This window comes from Cynocephalus volans, chromosome 18 (assembly GCF_027409185.1).
Source record: "Cynocephalus volans isolate mCynVol1 chromosome 18, mCynVol1.pri, whole genome shotgun sequence".
NCBI lineage: Eukaryota > Metazoa > Chordata > Mammalia > Dermoptera > Cynocephalidae > Cynocephalus > Cynocephalus volans.
Window position 1 is genome coordinate 9,095,445 of NC_084477.1, and position 18,458 is coordinate 9,113,902.

Below are 18,458 nucleotides of genomic sequence, written 5' to 3' on the forward strand. Positions count from 1 at the left end.
CTTCCCTAAGTGTGTGTCAACGAGGACATTCTGGGAACAGACTTGAGGGAGGGTAGGGCAGGTCTTTATTCAGGTCTCCCCCTTCTGAAAGGTCACTCTTCGGACAAAGCACCTGCTGTTTGTGTGAGGCTATTTTGTAACCAGGGGGAAGCAGATAACCCCAGGACAGGGAGAGACGATGGGGGACCAGTAATCCTCTTGGCTGAAACAAAGCCTCAGAATTAAATAGCACAAACCTGGAAGCTGTGTGACCTTGGGCAAGTTACTTAACCTCTCTGAATATGTTTCATCATTTGCAAAATGGAGATCATCTTACCAGTATTGTAAATGAGGATTATGTGACATATTAGCATCGTGCCTGCTGATCTGTTGAGCATTTAACACATGTGCACACGCATACACCCATGCACACACGCGCAGCAAAGAGTTAGTCTGGTAATACTCTTTTTGCAGAGTTGCGGGGTCCAGAGATCATTTCCTTTTTCTAATATTTTAGAGATTTCCCCTCATCTCTTTTACTCTAAAAAATAGGAGACTCTTTCTTTATAATGACCTAAAAATGAAAGTTGTCCAAGTGATCAAACTATGTAAATAAAAAGGGAAATGCTAGGAGGAAAAAGTCGCACATTGGGGGAACAAGTCAGATGGGAAGGAGTTAAGAAGAGTATGTAAACCCCCTTTATAAAATGAAATTTGTTGAGCCATCTCACTGTTCACCCCGAAAATATCGTTCTTTGCTGGTGCCTAGTAGAGTTTCACATACGTGAAATGGGGTTATTTGGGAAACCAATCTTTCTCCTTTTTGTAACTTTATTAGCCTTTTGAACCAGAAACATGGTGAGACACCTGGGCTCTGGCCGGTTCTGACTCTCCCCGAGTTACAGATCCTGGGGAGCAGCCTGGGGGTGAAGGTTAAGAGCCACCCTGCAAGCGCCCAGAGCTGCCTGAGCTTCAGAGGTGAAGCTTCGCACACAGTTAATCACACAGTGAGCTCATTTGCCACCCAGCAATGATCTGGCCCTCTGGAAGTGCCCAGTTGGAGTCTTGCCAGTCTACTGTGCCTTGGAGGAAAAAATTATTTCAATTTAAAACAACTAGACACATTAGGAAAAAATGAAGTGAGCATCTGAGGTTTGCCAGTCTGGGACCGTATACAGAGCCCCTGTTTGTGTTCATCCCCTCCTCGGGTTCCCATGGTAACCGCATCACGCCCACTTTACAGATGAGGACACTGAGGTTTGCCCTGGCTGCAGCCGGGAGGGGGCAGGGCAAGGGTTCATTCTAACTCCAAAACCTGAATCGTGCTCTGCTTCACCATGCTTGCTTCTAGAAACCAAATCCAACGCTAGGGCCTCCTTTTCCAGCTCAGGCAGAGGATTTGAAACAAAATCGTGAGGTCAGGCGAGAGGAGTATATTGCTTCGGACCTTAGTTTGCAGGATGGCAAGGTCCTGGCGGAGTCAGAGCGTGGGACTGTAAGCAGCCATCTGCAGGAGGCCTGCTTTGGTGACACAGGCCAGGCACTGCTGTGGCTGATGGCAGAAGAAGGTTAGGGGCCCTGGAAGGACATGGAGTAGAGCTTGCACCTGCCTGGAAACCTGACTTTTTTGGGAGCCTCTGACCTGATTCCCGAGGGGCTGGTGTGGCCCCTCCCACGCCCGCTGGATTTGGTCTCCCTCCTTCAGGATGGTGAGAGGCTCAGCCTGTGGGCCTGCCTGACCCTGGTGGACTCTTGGGGACCTCAGTGGGTTTGCCTGGGTGGGCAAGAGCTTCCACTCACTCTGAAACCAGTAAACACAGGTAAGAGCAGGGACAGTGGTGTGCCCAGGGTGCTTTGGAGGCCCCCAGGAGGAGCAGCGAGGTGACAGGGCAGGCTTCCCAGGAAGGGCTGGGTGAGCTGCATTTTAAGTGCAGTGCGGCCATTCGTCTGAAAAGTCCCTAATAGCAGAAACAGACACACTTGTGGGTCTGAGGGTGGGGTGGGGAGAGGGGTGTGGAGCCAGATGTTGCCTGCGAAAGCTCACAGGCCGGAAAGAAAGCGAGATTGGTGAACTGCAGAGAGTTCCGTGTGTGGGCGGGGGTGGGGGTCCCCAGGGCTGCTAAACATCCCACAGCCCTCACAACAAAGCACCTGCCCCCCCAACATTACTGCCCTTTCTTCTCCCAGTCACCCCAAATTGCGGGGCAGGAGGTGGCTGGAAAGAAGACAAGACGCAGACCCCCAAGGGCACGTGGCTGAGGTGGGGAGCAGACAGCGCTAGTCCTGGTGGCTCGTCCATCCGCCTTTCAGGGAGGCTGGGCTGGGCAGGGCCCAATGACCAGCTGGGACAGCACCACAGGGCCAGGCCTGGGGACTGGCCACCATCCTTGTCCCTCCTGCTACTCTGAGCCCCCCAAGGAGAGCTGCAGGTGCCTGCAGCTTCGAGCCCTGCCACCCCCTAGCATTGAGGAGCTGCTGGTTATTGGAAGAGTGCACAGGTCAGGACACAGGGGACTGCAGGTCCAGGGTCACCTGCCCTCCCCAAATAGCAGGGCTGTTTTTCTCCCCAAAGGCAGGGCTGGCTTCCTGGGTGTGCCTGAGAGCTGTGCAGTCACAGGGGGGCCCCGAGAAGGGTCCTCACTTGGCGAATGCTCTACCCTCCCCATCCTGAAGTTCTTACTAAGTTTTAGACAAGGGCCCCTTATTTCCAGTGTGCACTGGGCCCCGCATATCATGTAGCCCATCCTGATGGCAGCTAAAGCAGTTTGTGAGTGGGGTGGCCGTGGGCCCCTCATCCCCACAGCCTGTGCTGAGGGACTCTGGGCCCCTGCTCCCCTTTCTGCCCCATTCCCACCGTCTTTTTGCCCCTTTATGGCAGACAAAGGCCAGACTTTGAGGTCATGCCGGTCAGCCCTTGTGTTTGCTCAAGGCGGTGTTTCCCTACAGCGTGACTGAGGACACCTAACTGGGACCACCAGCCAGAGGATGGCATTTACCGGGGAACCATTAGCGTCATCGGGAGGCTTGGGATTTGATCTAAACACACAGAATCAGAGACCCTGCCCAGGCGTCTGACCTTGGGCCCAGCCTGGACTCTGGCCACCCCATTGGCCAGAGGCTCATTCCTGCCCTGGGCTCTCAAGGGCTCCGGGCAACTCCAAGTTCAGGCCAGAAGTGGGGATGATGAACCCCAGGCCTGGGAGGGCTCTGACTTCTGCATTCCTCATGAGAGCTTCCCCTGTCATGGAAACCTGGGTCTGCTCCGAGGCTCCCTGTGCTGAGAAGTTTGCCCCAGATAGGCACCAGCCTCTAGGGAATGGGTTCACATCTGCTCTTGAGACTGTAAATTTTGGGGAAAGGGAAAGAGGAAATGGTGAGACAGACATGTCATGCCCTGGGCTTCCCAAAGGTGAGGCCTTCCTGCCCCACAGGGTCTCTGCAGCGCAGGCTGGGGCGGCTGGGCTGGAGTTTGCTGGTTCTCAGACTCCCTTCCCTCTGACTTCCTGCCACCTCAAGTGTGAAGAGAGTTGGGTTTTGGTTGTTGTCAGGTTTTTTCTGCCACTACAAATCCCTCTCCACATTTTCTGAATACTTGAGGTCCTTCAACTCAGGGCCAAGGGGATGAAACTATCTAGAGCAGCCTCAGCAACCCCAGAGATCTCCAGGTCTCTCTGAGTTTTTAAGGACCACACCCCTCATTGGGCTGTTTTCTGGTCCTTTCCTTCCTAATGTGTCTGAATGAACTGGGGCCCTCTTTTCCCCGTGCAGTTGGAGTTGAGTGTGAACCACTGCCTATTACAGAGAGAGGTCAGGGCTGCGATGGGGGGTGGGGGGGTGGTGGAGCAGATGTCAGAAAAGGTCTGCCACAGCCCAGTGCTGATTTGACCCAGGAGTGCAGTAGCCTAGGGATCTGTCTAGCTGGTTCTCATCCAAGCCCCCAAATCCAAGGGGGTACCTGAAAGACCTCATGCCTGGTCTGCAATCGGTTTAACCACCTGGTGCAGAATCCAAGTCCGTGCCACGTGCCCCCAGCCCACACCGCAGCCCATTCCCTGCTAGGCGGCCTCCCCAGCTTCGGGAGCTTTCCTTTTTGTTGAAGCGTTCCCAAGGACATCACAAGTGCAGAATTCCAATCCCAGAGTCTAGGAACGTTTAGCTGCTCTGATCTGACTAAAGGAGCAGCCAGAAAATTACTCCTGAGCCAGCACCCTGGCTGCCCGGGGGAACCGTCTCAGAGAAATCGCCTCTTGTCCCCTGCACGGTCTGTCTCCCATCCCCTCTTCGGCTGTCTCAAGGCTGGAAAGAGCCCTCATGGAGGGGGTCCTCGCTGGCTGGTAGGCACCAGAAGCTGGTGAATTGGTTTTGAGGTTCCTGGTGTGAGCCGGTACCTACTGGCAGGGGCACACAATGGCTTTGGGGAAGTAGCTTGTTGAGCCTCGGAGTGTCCATCTGTAAAGTGGAGAAAATACTCCTGTCCATCATTGGGTTGTGATGAAGATTAGACAGAGCAAGGCTGTAAAATGCCTGGCACCATGCACGTCCCACGGCAAGAGCTCTGTGCATGAAATGCATACACCAGGAATGCATACACCAGGCCCGGAGCTGGCAGCAGGGCTGGCATGTGTGTTGCACATCTATGGAAATGATGAGGTGACAACAGCTATGTCAGCCGTCAGCAAGTCCCCCTGCGCTGTAATACTGCGCAGACTTGGGAAGTGCATCCAGCTTACTCACCAGCTAGGCTGGGCCCCAGGTCTGCACATAGCCAAGTGTCACAGCACCACCAGTGACCCCCTCAGCTTCCCACAGGTGGACCCCCAGCCGAAAGGCCAGCGGGGACCCGTCAAGCATGTGGAACTTTGGGGACACTCCAGGAAGGGTCCGCAGAGGATGTCCCTGAGGATCAGGAGGCGGTGGATTTGCAGGGCCAGTGAAATCAGGAGGCAGCCAGCTGTGCCCCTGGGGAGGAGGGGACCAGGCGCCCCCTGCCACACCACGTTCAAGGCATTTGAAGGCTGCTTTTGTACTTCCCAAAGCTCAGCTTGAGATGCTGGAGACCTGGGGCCGTGGCCTGATTTCGACAGAGAAGGGATAGGCTGCCATTGAGAATTCCGCCTGGAGAATCCCCCGGGGACAGGGCCAGAGCTGAGAGTGATACGTTCCTCTGGCTGGGATTCTCCGGGGTGTCGGGGTGTCGGGCTACCTGTGCTAGCTGGGGGAAAAGTCTTGGAAGTGCTTGCAGGGAAGACCCATAGCTGACCCTGCCCTCAACACTCCTGAAAAGCAGCTTCTGCCTGGAGTAGGTTTGGTTCCTGAGGTGGATGCTGCGGTCTCCCGGACCATCATAAGGGAATTGAGTCTCTGAGATCCCCTCCTGCCCTTTTATTGTTTCTGCTCTGCGGGCTGGGGAAGAGGATGTGGGTCAACCTACAGCCCCCTCTTCCCAGCCTGGACCTGCAAAGTGCCTTTTCTGTGTAATTTTTGGCAATGATGCTTGGCACCGTCTGGGTGCTGCTATTTAAAACCACAGGGAAAACCCCTGCCTGCCTCTGCCAGCAGAATATTCCTTGCAAGTGGAATATTCCACAGCCCTCGTGCAGGCAGGGCAGCCTTGGGGTGGGATGACTCCGTGGCCTTGGCCACCGGGGGCCCATTTTCATGGTAGAGAAATGCTTTTTAATGGAGGAGGTTCTGGAAAAGGGAAAACAAATCAAAAAATGTCCCATTTCGTCAGAGCTCAGAGATGTGGAGAGGCTCTGGGATCCCTTGAACTGACAGCAGACCCCCCACCCTGGAGCACCCGTCCTGTCTGGTCTTTCACCTCTGAAGAGCGGTCCGGGAATGCCCCTGCTGGGCCCGTGCCATGCTGCCTCGTCCAGCATCTGTTCTCTGCCACCCCAGTGTCACAGCCCCCTGCCCCTTGTGTCTTTGTGGGCCCCTGGAGAGCTGACCCAGCCCGCGGGGCCATGGTCTTCATTGTGCACCACCGACTGACCGTTCCAGGGCAACTCCAGACACACTTGCGTCCCCTTCTTGAGCACAGAAGGCTAAGGACTCTTCCACAAACTCTGCCCATGGTCTAATAGCTTCATCTCCTGGGAGAAGGGGAATCAATGTGTTATTCCCATTTTACAGATCAGAAAATGGGGTCCCTAAGTGGGTCAGGAACTCGTTCAAAGCCAGTGAGCCAGGAGGGGCCGGTTGTCCTGCCTCCTGCACTGCACAGTCCAAGTCAAGGCTGCTGGGCCTCTGTCCGCTGCTGGCCTCGCCCGCTCACCCTCGTCCTCGCAGATCTGGGTCCCCGTCCCTGGGTCTTTGTTCCCACAGCCCCCTGCCTGCTGTAATCTTCTCTTTCTCTCCCTTGAGTCTGTCCCCAAACTGCCTTTGGTAGGTGCAGCCCCCAGAAGCTCCTTCCTTCCCAGCCATCATCTGTCTTTGCATAGCCTCTCCAGAGTTGGGGATCCTTCCTCCATGAGTGCTCATTTGTCACCGAGTCTATAAGTACAGTGTGAAATGACACATGGCAGCTGGTTGATGGTGGCCCTTGCCAGCCTTCCTCAGAGGGAAGAGGGATTGCTCTTGGGATGAGGGAGGTCGTTTTCCAGAGTCCTACAGTGTCCTTCAGTCCAAGGGGCCTGGTGGACCAGATGTCTGTCTCTCATTAGACAGGGGAAACTGAGGCCCCGAGAGGGGGCGTGAAGAAGGGCACCGTGGGTGTAGTTGTTCTCTGATGGGAAAGTGGCCTGGGCACTGGATTGAGGGCACTCTGACCTCCCCTTCCTCCCACCCCTGACCTGTCAGAGCCTCGTGCCCTCTGAGCCCTTGCTGGCGTGGGACCAGCAGGTGGAGACCGGCCATGCACTTTTCCTCTGGACCTACCTTCATGGCTTCCCCAGGAGCCGACAAGCCCCTGCTGGTGCATCTCATGCAGTCAGGTTTTCCACTGGTGCCCCAGTGCATTGTCTACCTGATTGTTTATGCGGCCTTCTGCGTGCTTAGATAAGAACTGCTCTCCGTCCTCAGGCTTCTTGGGCGGTCTCCATCAGAAGGATCTAGGAAAAACACCCTTGTCAGTAAAAGCCCTGCCCCTGGGTCACATGGCCTCGCAGCGCTGACCCCCAGCTTAAGGATAGAATTCGTTTCGGCGTTTGGGTTTCAGAATGGGATAAAAATGGCCAGGTTCAGTAGAGAAAAATTTCTCTCCTTAAACAGATTTTAACTTGTAACTTGATGATAGAAGCAGCTGAGTCTCAGCAAAGAGAGAAAAAAAGCAAAGGAGGCTGATTTGACCTTGATTTCACCTTGGGATCCACAGTCCCCTCTGTCTCCACGGTACGCTTCGGGGCAGGGAGCGGGGATCAGAATCTTCAGGGCCCACCCCCAGCTCCCTTGTCTGCAGGACTCCTGGTTGCTTCTACCCACTGCAGCTCAGAGCTTGTGGCCTTTGCTGTCCTCTGTACAGCCCATTCTTACTAAAGTTAACTAGAGAAAAGTTTCTTGCTGGGGGAAAAAAAAGCATTTTTTTTTTTTAAGTAGTTGTATAGATGAGGGTTTAAATCCCAGCTTTATCACTGAATTCTCTGAGGCTCAGGCTCTACGAACAGAAATAGTAATAACTGCCTTGAATGCTTGTTGTGGAAATAAAATAAGATGCTCAATCAATCTTAGCTCTCCTTTCTGCCCAGAGGGCCCTTCCTCCCCAGATACACACGCACACACGCGTGCGCACATGCACTGATGGACCTGGCTGTTTCTCCTTAAGAAATATCCCAGGAAGGAGCCATACGTGAAGAGGAGACTGCTCCCCCTATGTGCATGGATGCTGTGTGGGGAGATGCTGTCCTGGGGACACCCTTGAAAATCTGTCCCCAAACCACTCACTGGCAAAAGCTGCCTCTGTTGCTATCACATCTGCAAGTACCATATGAGATGACACGTGGCAGCTGGGTGATGGTGGCCCTCAGCCTTCCACGGAGGGGAGGACATTGCTCTTGGGATGAAGGAAGTCATTTTCCAGAGTGTCCATCAGTCCAAGGGGCCTGGTGGACCAGCTGTCTGTTCCTCACTAGAGAGGGGAAACTGAGGCCCCCAAGAAGGGGTGTGAAAAAGGGCAGCGTGGGTGTAGTTGTTCTCTGATGGGGAAGTGGCCTGGGCACTGGATTGAGGGCACTCTGACCTCCCCTCCTCTCATCCCTGACCTTCAGACCCTTGCCCAAAGGTCCCTTGAGCGTTTCTGTAAAATGGGGCAAAGCCACCTCCGACTGCACCGCATGGATGATGGCCACGTGGTCCTGGGAGCCCACCTGGGCACCTTGCTGTGGGTGTGGCTCTTGTCATCTTGCAGCCACAGGCAGTGAACTCCTTGCTTTGAATTTGTCCTCACCAGAAAGTCGCAGTTGTCTTTCTAATGCAGAACTTTCTGTTTGCTTGTTTCTAGAGCAAATCATGGAGGAAAATAAAAAACATGGTGCACTGGTCTCCCTTTGTCATGTCCTTCAAGAAGAAGTACCCCTGGATCCAGCTGGCGGGACACGCAGGTAGACGCGGCTGTCCTGGACTCTCCGGTGGGGTGATCGGCTCTCTGGGGAGGTGCCCAGAAAATGTGGAGGGGAGGCCTGGCCCTGGGTGCTGCCGGGGATGGAAGCATCCAGAATAGGTTCGCTCTGAAAGACTTTTTAGTCTGAAGTTGCAGCCACAGTTGTAAGATGTGGCCTTGACACTGCCTCATAAGCACCGTGGAGAACTGTCCTCTCTAGGGTCTGTGCCATCCCCTCCCCTCAACGCCCACGTCTCTCTCTTTTCTCAATTTCTCTTCCAATTTTATTCAGCAAAACAGATGAAGTCATCAATCTTGTCTGCCATTTGTCACTCTGGACAGAGAGGCAAAGCTAACCGCATGATTGAGCGCCTACTGTATGCCTGCATTGCCACCGTCCTAGGGGTGACTACTTTAAAGGTTAAGCTCTTCCCTGAAGGAGCTTGCAGCTGGTGGAAGATGCAGGCAGGTCACCCACAACTGCAAGACCATGTGCCAGTGCTGGGTGGCAGTGGCTAGGGAGCTGGGTTAGGGCGTGGTCTCCAGTTCACCCCATCAGTGACAGGGCAGGAGGGACATCTTGGAGCCGAAGCCCCAGCTTCGTCCAGCCCACATGTGGGGACCCTTTGGCACATATTGTTCTCCTGAGACATTTCAGGGACAGACCGTGGACTTGGCTTTCATGACTTCACTGGCGTGTGGGTTCTTTTCAGGCGAGCACAGAATCCCACGTTTCTTTTATATCCCCGAGCACAGTGGCCCAGCCCAAGGCACGTGGATGGACACTCTTTGTAAATATTACTTGAGGGTGTGGCTCAGATGGACTGCCACCCAGGTGGGCCGGGCCTTAGACCCCCACTTCTAGCCCACTCTGTCTCTCCTGTCAGGGCTTCTCTACTGAGACCAGGAGACACCTTCACTGCCTGAGAAGCAGGGTTGGTGGTGGGGGTGGGATGATGGTAGGAGCTAAGGAGTGACCAGGTCTTGGTGCTTGGATCCCGCACACAGCCCTGCTACCCCATCAGCGGTGAGCACTGGTGTGTCCCCACCTTCAGGTGAGGGGCCTGGGGCCAAGAAAGGTGGGGAACCAGCCCAGAGTTACAACCAGTGAGTGGGGGACTGGGGCTTGAACCCAGTCCTCTTGAAATGCTCACCCCACTGCCGGGGGGACTTGGGGACACCTTCAGCCCAGGCTTAGCCAGTGCTGCAGCATCTCCAGGGAGGCCCAGGCACTGTGCTGGAGGGGGCTGTCAGGGGTGTCAGAGGGGGAGGGTGCCTCTGCGCACCCACCACGGCTGGGACCAAGGGCCTCCTCCCACTGTCTCTGCAGGGAGTTTTAAGGCGGCCGCCAATGGCAGGATCCTGAAGAAGCACTGTGAGTCGGAGCAGCGCTGCCTGGACCGGCTGATGGCAGACGTGCTGAGGCCCTTCGTGCCCGCCTACCACGGGGACGTGGTGAAGGACGGGGAGCGTTACAACCAGATGGACGACCTGCTGGCCGACTTCGACTCGCCCTGCGTGATGGACTGCAAGATGGGCATCAGGTGAGCCCGGCCCCTTGGAGCCCAGACCAGACATCCAGAGGACGCTCAGGACTTCCCAGCCAGAGCCCGCCCCGCCCCTGGCCACCTCCCACTATGGGCACAGGGACCCTGGCTTTGCCCATGATGGCCCCTTCCCTTCTCTGGTGAGCTGGGGGAGGCAGGTGCCAATAGCTGGTGGAGCCAGAAAAGGGAACCCTGGCTGGGTCCCCAGCCTGCCCAGAAAGAGGGCAGAGAGAGCTGCCATCAGGGTCAGGTGGGATCGCAGGGGAGTGGCAAGGAGTGAGACAGCATGGCGGTGACTTGTGACATGTGAGCTGCAAGAGGGTCACGGGAGTAGGGGACTTACTACCCCAGTGCCGGTGAGTGGGAAGAGGACTGGCTGGCAGAACATGCTAGTTTGCCAATAAAAGACTGTGCCTGTCGTAAAAGGGTCATAAGGAGCAAGCCCAGGAGCTCCAGAGGCCCGATGGGTGCTCCAGGGGCCCCAGGGTGCAGAATCGGCCCCCAGCCCACGTTCCTGGCTCAGGGCACAGGCTCACCCTGACATCCGCCCAGAGAGGTGAGCCTGGGGAGGACCTGGAGGGACGCGGGAAAAGGAAGCGTGGGCAGGAGGAGACAGGACAGGGACAGGGGGGCCTGAGACCCGGCCACCCAGAGCACAGGCCCCTGTGTTGGCTGCAGGGTTTTCTTATCCCCTCTTGAACTTCGGTCCTTCCATCCCAAGAGTCGCCCACACAGCTCCCTGTCTCGTGGAGGAGGAGGGCTGGTGAGACCTGGCTGAGACTGTCGCCCACGCGGGTCCAGCGATGCCCACCCTGGGAGCCTGGCCTGGCTGCAGATGCCCAGGCCAGATGCCAGAGCCCGGGCTGCCGGTGCTCAGAGCGGACGTTGGGTCTGCTTGGAATGGTTTAGCTGGTTTACTTCTTAGAAGAGGAGATTGAAAAAGAGGGGTGTGCATGTGCGTGTACATGTGCATGTGCGTGTACATGTGTATGCACGTGCACACGTGTGCAAGAGAGACAGAGAGAGGCCAGGAGAGAAGTGGGCCAACGACCCAATTTTCTTTTCTCCTCCTGGGAGTTCTATCCTGAAGTCACACCCCACCCTGATCCTGCCGCTTGTCCTGCTGGTTGGACCTCAGGGCAGGGATGGGAACAAGAAGTGCAGATGCCCCTGCTGGCTTTTGCACCGTCCCTGGCCACCCCCCTCCCGCCATCCAAGGCCCTCACTGTCCCCAGCTCACAGGGAGCTGGGGTGGGGCAGGGAGGAGATAGACATCCCTCAGCCACCACGTGGCCGTTGTCCTTCCCCACAGTCACTTCTGTCCCCGGAAGACCCTCCCCTGGCGCGCCAGGATGTGCTCTCTCAGGGGGAGGCATGGCCCTTCCTTCCAACCCAAACAGAAACAGGACTGAGCCTGCCTTCAGGGGTGGGGGCTCAAGTTGCAGCAGGAATGAATGGAAAATATTCCATTCGGCTGGACCCTGGCCGAACCATTCCTGGAAATCAGTGGCCCCGGATGCTCTGTTGCAGACTGAGCCAGGGCCAGCCTGTCCCCCTCTTCCACCCCAAATCCCGCAGCTTCTTGCTCACTGCACCCTAGGGCCCTCGGGAGGGACCTAGAGGGACCGGGGAGGTTGGGGCACCTTCCCCCATCCTGAGCAGGGGCCTGAGGGTGGAGGGAGTGGGGTGAGAGAATACATGTACAGGGAGGAGGGAGGTCCCCCCAGAACCAGTGCCCACCCTAGCCCGATATCCCCTGCACATGAGTCCCAGCGACCCTCCTGTGCTCGCGGTGCTGTGCTCAGTGCTCCCGCTAGATTACCCCACTGCTTTCCCACAGCTTCCCTGGGATTTGGGGTATGTTCCAGTTTGAGCAGGAGGATCTGGCAGCCAGAGGTCAAGTGACCATCAGGGTCAGGCAGCAGCCCAAGCAGATGTGCACCAGGCCCTCGGCTGCAGGCCAGCCCTTCCCAGGAGGCTCTGTGGGACCCAGCTTCCGCGGTGTCTCCCTAGCGTGCCAGGCAGTTGCGTTCGGGTTGTGGACTGTGGCCTTCTCCAAGATGTTTTGATCCAGAACTCTTGGCCTCAGAGCCTCCCCCAAGACCAGCAGTCCATGATCACCGCAGAGAGCGGCCTGTCCTTGCCAGAGGAAGGAGGCTAGAGCCCAGGGCCACCTCCAGTAGTGTCCTGGGGCACAAGGGATTGAGACATGTCACAGAGAAATGGAAGGGCTCTGGTGGGGTGGAGGGGTGGCGCTGAGGACAAGACTGTGCAGGCACTAGAAGTCTTAAACTAGGGGCTTCTTGGGACCCCATCTCCACGTGGACATGTGCTCATTTGCTCTGGGGCGTGTTCTAGATTTGTGACTTGCCACACTTGTCTTCCTGACATGTGGACCAGGGGCCAGTGGAGGCTGGAGCTGGCCTTTAGCACCTCCTCCCTGCAGAAGCTGTTGGTGGCTTTGGCCTGCCACCTGTTGGCTCTCTGTGGGCTTGCTGCCCTCCAAGAGGAGCACTTTCTGCACCTGGTCACCTCTTCTTCCAGCATCCAGCGACTGGGCCAGCAGGTCTCTGTTCTCCTATATGGGATGGAGCTTTGACCGTCCCCTCTGTGGCTCCCCTACCGTGGGCCCTCGCCCCCCCATCCAGCTGGGGACCTTGTGGGCATCTCTCCCGAGCTCTTTTCCTTTCCTGGGCTCAACTTGGCCCAGGTTGAGCTGCAGGGGCCCATTTTGGAGAAGGGCCCACGTGAAAAGGGATTTGCCATTGAGGTCCGCTTCCTGTTTGGGGAGCTGCTGAGAGCTCTTTGCAGAAGTGTGGCCGCCCACCCGCCCTGCAGGTCCCTGCAGCACACTCTCAGGAGCCTTTGTGAGGGAGCCCCTTCCTCCACTGCACAGGACACCTGCAGATGTGCACACAGCATGTGCCCTGGCTCTGCGTGCACGTTGGTGTGATGTGGCATGTGCATGCATGTGCACGTGTATGTGCATGCATGCTTGTGCCAGCATGCAAGTGCCCAACAGGAAGCTGTTGTCCCCTTACAGTCTCCCTCCCCTCCTGGAAGGTCCTAAACAACCAGGCTTAAGTTCCCACCCAAAGGATTTGTTTTCTTCTCTTTTATTTCAGTGCAAATGTCAGTTGGTACAGTGGTTTCTGAAAATCTGTCATTTTTAAGACATCATGAATTTTTAAAATTCAGTCTGTTCTGGGTCCCAAACCAGCAGCTTGGGGCAGATGTGGTGGGAAGTGTTGGAGCAAGGCCTGGAGGACAGACAGGGAGAGTAGGGGGCTCACAGGGGAGGGCAGGGCCAGCATCCGGGCCTCTGGGCAGCTGCCACCATGCAGGGCAGAGGGGAGGAAACGTCCCCTTCCTGCAACTGGCACTGCTGATCTCTGGCTCCTGCAGGGCTGTAGGCAGAATGAGCCTCTCATGGTGGGAGAAGGGGCATTTAAAGGGGAACATGGCATTCACAGCAAATTATGTTAAGAGAAATAAACCAGGCACAGAAAGTGAAATACCACAGGCCCTCATAAGTGTGAGCTGAAAAAATAAACAAGTAAAAAAAAAGAAAGATACAACAATCACAATAATTTGTTGAATCAAAAGGAGAGGACAGAACTGAGGCCACCAGAGGTGAGGTGGGGGAGGGGGAAGGACATTAGCAAGAAATTGGTAAAGGGCCATTACGTTTTTATAAAAAAGGGGGGGAGCAGGGGAGGGGTGACTCCCCCCCAGTTTGGAGGTGGTGGGGGGGTGTGCTGGGGAAGCGGCGCATCCTGGCAGCGCGGGGCCAGCGATTCAGCTCTGAGCTGCTCATCCTGTACTGTCCCTGCCGGTGGTCCTCCACCAGCTTCTATGTGGCCCCCGTCAGTTCAGCCAGTGGACCCCGCCTGCTCTTGCAGAGGACAGGGCAGTGGTTTAGTGGGACGCATTTTCTCAGGCTTTTGGGCTGGGGTCTCCGGCATGAGGGGGCCTGGTGTCACTGGGGTGGGCTGAGCCAAGCATGTCTCTGGGTTAGAGTAGAGTCTGTGGAGCTCCCAGCCTTGTCCTCCCCTTCGTGGGCCACCTTCTGGACTGTGCTTTGTGCTCATGACGTCTCCTCGTTGGAAAGAACTGGAGACACTTCAGGGCAGGCTCAGCCTCCAGGTTGCCTGAGAACTGGGGAGACAGGGCAGGGGGTCAGGAAGACAGAGTGAGCTCCCACCCAAGACAGGAGCCAGCTGCAGAAGCACTTGCTTCACGGACGGGTCCCAGGAAGCCCTCTGTCCCCCTCCCAGGCTCGCTGTAGCAGGAGGCCCCATCCTTCCGCTGGCCCCTGTGGGGGTCTCCCTAGGAGAACTTGGGTTTCAGTGACCCGGATTTGGGTGGTCTTGGGATACAGGTGCTCTGATCCAGCAAGGCCACTCCTCTCCTCCTGGGATCAGGAGGTGGCCCAGCCCGAGCAGAGCGTGTCACCATCCTAGATGAGCCTTAAGCTGACTTTGGCCATGGGGCCAGGCATGACCTGCTCTGATGGGGTGATGGGGACTGCTGTGAGCCATGAGCAGCCCTCACCCTCATGTCGCCCCCTGTCCATGCAGGACCTACCTGGAGGAGGAGCTCACCAAGGCCCGGAAGAAGCCCAGTCTGCGGAAGGACATGTACCAGAAGATGATTGAGGTGGACCCCGAAGCCCCGACTGAGGAGGAGAAAGCCCAGCGGGCTGTGACCAAGCCGCGGTACATGCAGTGGAGGGAGACCATCAGCTCCACGGCCACCCTCGGGTTCAGGATTGAGGGTATCAAGGTGAGGCTCCCGGTGGTGGGGTGATAGGGACCTGGGGCCACACCAGCATCCACCCTAGTGACCCTGGCTGCTCTTGGGACCCTTCGGGGACTGTGAGCTTCTCCAGGCACAGGCCCAGTGTGTGAGCAGTCAGCCCTGGGGACAGACGTTTGGAGACACTGGCCTGTCCCTCAGTCTGAGGTGCAGGTGGGATGGTCACACAGAGGTCTCGGGCTTTGGAGCAGGGGTGGCTTCTAGCCCAGCCCAGCAGTCAGCCTTCTGCCGAGGACCTAAGGCAGCCCCCGGGCCCGACACTGAGAAGTCCAGACAGGAGCTGGCTTGCAGGATGCCCACCGGGGAAGCAGGCTTGTTCCGCCTATCGCCCACAAACCAAGGGCTGGCAGCGGGTGTGGGCAAGGGGGCCATGCAGACTGCCTTTGGCTACTTTTCTCTGCAGTCTCCTGAAAAGGTGTGAGTGCTCACCCTGTCCCCAGGCTCCTGCACACGCCCCTTGCTGCTAGGTTTGCAGGAACAGCCTCTGAGGGCAGGCCCCTCCAGAGCAGGTGGCACTCCCTGCAGGCGTGGGGCCTCCCTTGCTCTGTCCAGTCCTGGTCACATCGTCTCCAGTGTCCTGCTCTGGAGTTGGGGCTGGGTGCTGAGAGTCCCGACTCAGGAGCAAACTGCAGCGCAGAGGACCCAGCAGCCTCTGCCCAGATGGCATTTAGGTGCCCGTTTCTGCAGCTGCCACTGTCTCGCTGCCCAGTGTATGGGAGAATGTTTTCGCGTCTCCCGGGGCAGCTGTTTTGCAAGCTCAGGGCTGAGAAAGCCATTTGTCCCTTCCTTGTCTTTGGAAACCAGCCTTTCTCTCTGTGTTGCATCCAACGCTCAGACTGGGTGCAAATCCTGCGCTGCTCCAACTCCTCTAAACACTCACTTCCCTTTCTTCCACCTTCCCTTTGCTGTTTGCTCAAGCAGGATGCACTCCTGGTCTCTGTCCACTGTCCAGAGGTAGGAACAGCCCATCGAGCAGGTGGACCAGAGAGCAGAGATGGCAGGGGTGGTGCTAGATCTTGGCTGTCAGGGGACCTAGGATAAGAGATCTCAAGTTATAAGAGTGGGGTAGGGAGCACTTCTCTCCTGTCTGTGCCCAGGGAGCCTGAGGAAAGATGCCTTTGGACAGCGGGGACCTCCAGCCACCAGTTCCAGGGGCCAGGCTCGCTAGTGGGGAGTCGAGGCCACCCCATCCCCAGGTCCTGCTGCTTGCACTCGGGACGGGGCTGGTCCCGGGCCACTCTCCTCTGTCCTTGACCCAGACGCCCCACACATCACACCTCCAGGCCTTTCCTAATGCAATTTCTCTGCCTGGGACGCCACTGCCACCTTCTGTGTTCTCCCCCATCCGGGCACGGGACCAGCTCCCCTGGGCTGGGCTGTGTCATCTGTGGGCACCCGGCTACCTCGACTGGCCCTGGGAGCCGCTTGGGGGCCAGGAAGGGCTCACCGGAAGTCCCTGTCCTCGGGCCCCCTGCTGACCCCATCTTGGGTGGGTGTCATTCTGCTCAGAAAGAAGACGGCTCTGTGAACCGGGACTTCAAGAAGACCAAAACGAGGGAGCAGGTGACCGAGGCCTTTAGAGAGTTCACTAAAGGAAACCAAAACATCCTGGTGAGTCAGGAGCCTCCTGAGAAGGGGTCTGTCCCACGGTGGCCGGGCAGGGATAACCACACCTGCCTGAGCCGGGCCAGGCAGAAAGCCCTGGCCCCAAACTTCTGCTTGGAAGGTGATGTGATCGCCCCCAATGTTGGGTGGGTAGGAGGGAAAACTCTGTGAACACTCACTGACCCCCCCTTATCCACCGACCTCACAGTTCCAGAAAACATTTTCCATGTCCTTAAGGAGTGATAATTGCTGATTTCTTAAGCACCATCTGTTGCTGGAGATTATGCTCGGTGCTCGTCAAATGCACATAGCAGCCGTCTGGTGTGGGTAGACATTCTTGTCCCCATTTCACAGATGAGGAAACTGAGAGGTCAAGGACACACAACTAGGAAAAGGTGGAGCTGGGATTCTGTCTGACACAGAGGCCAGGTGGGCTCTGGGGTCCCTGCCCGGCTCAGCCAGCAGCCTGCTGGTTCCTGTGCCCCCAGTGCCCGCAGGCCTGGCCAGGCTTCTACCCAGGCAGTGAGGATGAATGGACAGCCAGGGGTCACGCTGCCTTCCCAGCAAGAACTGGTCGTTCTCTTCGAGCCTGGGGTTGGGGGGTGTAAGTTTGTGACAACGTGATTTCCTTTGTGTTGGCTGCTGGCAGGCTGGGACACATGCTATGCCTGCTGGGGTCAGAACTCTGACCTCTGACCCTCCCAGCTGAGTCAGGGTGTGTAATGCTGCTGTATCCCAGGCGCAAGGTGCCCTGTGGCAGAGATCCAAGCACACCTGGGACATGGCTTTGGAGCCCCCCATGAGAGGCACCTTCTGAACAGGCCCTGGGTGCTCCTGAGCAGGGAGGGGTGGGCCCAGGCAGCCTTTTCTCCAGGGAGATTCAGTACCAGCCGGGACTGGGAAATCTCCCTCCCTTCCATTTCCGGCTTGGGCCCCTGGCAATCTCCGAGGCTGCAGGCATTGGGAATGTACCTGCTCTTCTGTAACCCAAGCCCTCTGGTTCCTGGGTGGCCTGCGAGGGAGGATTTCAGGCCATCTGAGATGCCTGCCACAGAATGCACTTCTGAGAGGGGTTTATTCCTGGAGCCGACCAGCCCTGCCAGGCTGCGTCACTGTTATTCGATGGGCATTGAGGAACCCTGTGTGCCCGTGTGCGACGGGCTTCCCCGGGGGCCCTGTGGCTCCAGGTTGTAAGACCCACAGAGCTGGCCCCTTGGAAGGACAGGCACCCCCAGGTGCCAGCACAGCTCTGATGGAGTTTGTAGGGCTCTGTGGAGAGCCCAATGACAGAGACATCATGGGTCTCCCACTCACTCTGTCCTGTGAAAGTCAGGAGCACTGAAGTTTGTGTTCAGAAAGACACCCTGTCACCCTGGCTCTTAGGGCGCTGCCTCTGAAGCGCTGGCATTCCAGGGTAAACTGAGCCCTCATGGGAGGAGCCGCTGGAGGCCTGCAGGGCTGTCCTGGAACTGACCCTCCCTGCACCTCCCGATTACAGGACAGAGTGGGGTGGAGAAAGGGTGGAACCAGGACCCAGCTCCCCACCTTCTCTGGGCTTCAGTTTCTTTATTTGTAGATGAGGAGGTAGGAGTAAGTGACCAGGGTGTCAGGTCACTCCTATTCCTGAAGTTCAGTGACTCTAATGAGCTAAAAGGGGCTTAAACTCCACCCCACCCCAACCTTCCCCCAGTGTTTAAAAATCTGCTCATCTTTCTGTCCCCAGATCGCCTACCGGGACCGTCTGGAAGCCATTCGAGCCACCCTAGAGGTTTCTCCCTTCTTCAAGTGCCACGAGGTAGATACTGGGCTTTGCCAGCTTGGGCAGAGAGCCGTGCACGCTAACAGACCCCTTGTTCTCGTCACCTGAGGGCTGTCTGTACGATGGCTGCAGCCAGAGGCAGCCACCAAGGATCAGCCTCACTGCATGAGGGACCCACGTTTTAATGCGGCCGTGCATTTCCTGGGGTGACCGC

General features: G+C 57.0%; 1 protein-coding gene across 1 annotated transcript in view; it reads left to right on the forward strand.

The window, feature by feature from the left end:
• ITPKB (inositol-trisphosphate 3-kinase B) overlaps nt 1-18,458 on the forward strand; it is a 94,760-nt gene that overhangs the window by 71,179 nt on the left and 5,123 nt on the right. Inside the window, exons 2-6 of the mRNA XM_063082766.1 lie at nt 8,417-8,516; nt 9,846-10,059; nt 14,643-14,847; nt 16,390-16,491; nt 18,209-18,280. Coding sequence (XP_062938836.1) covers nt 8,417-8,516; nt 9,846-10,059; nt 14,643-14,847; nt 16,390-16,491; nt 18,209-18,280 — 693 coding nt within the window. The remainder of the gene's footprint in view (nt 1-8,416; nt 8,517-9,845; nt 10,060-14,642; nt 14,848-16,389; nt 16,492-18,208; nt 18,281-18,458) is intronic.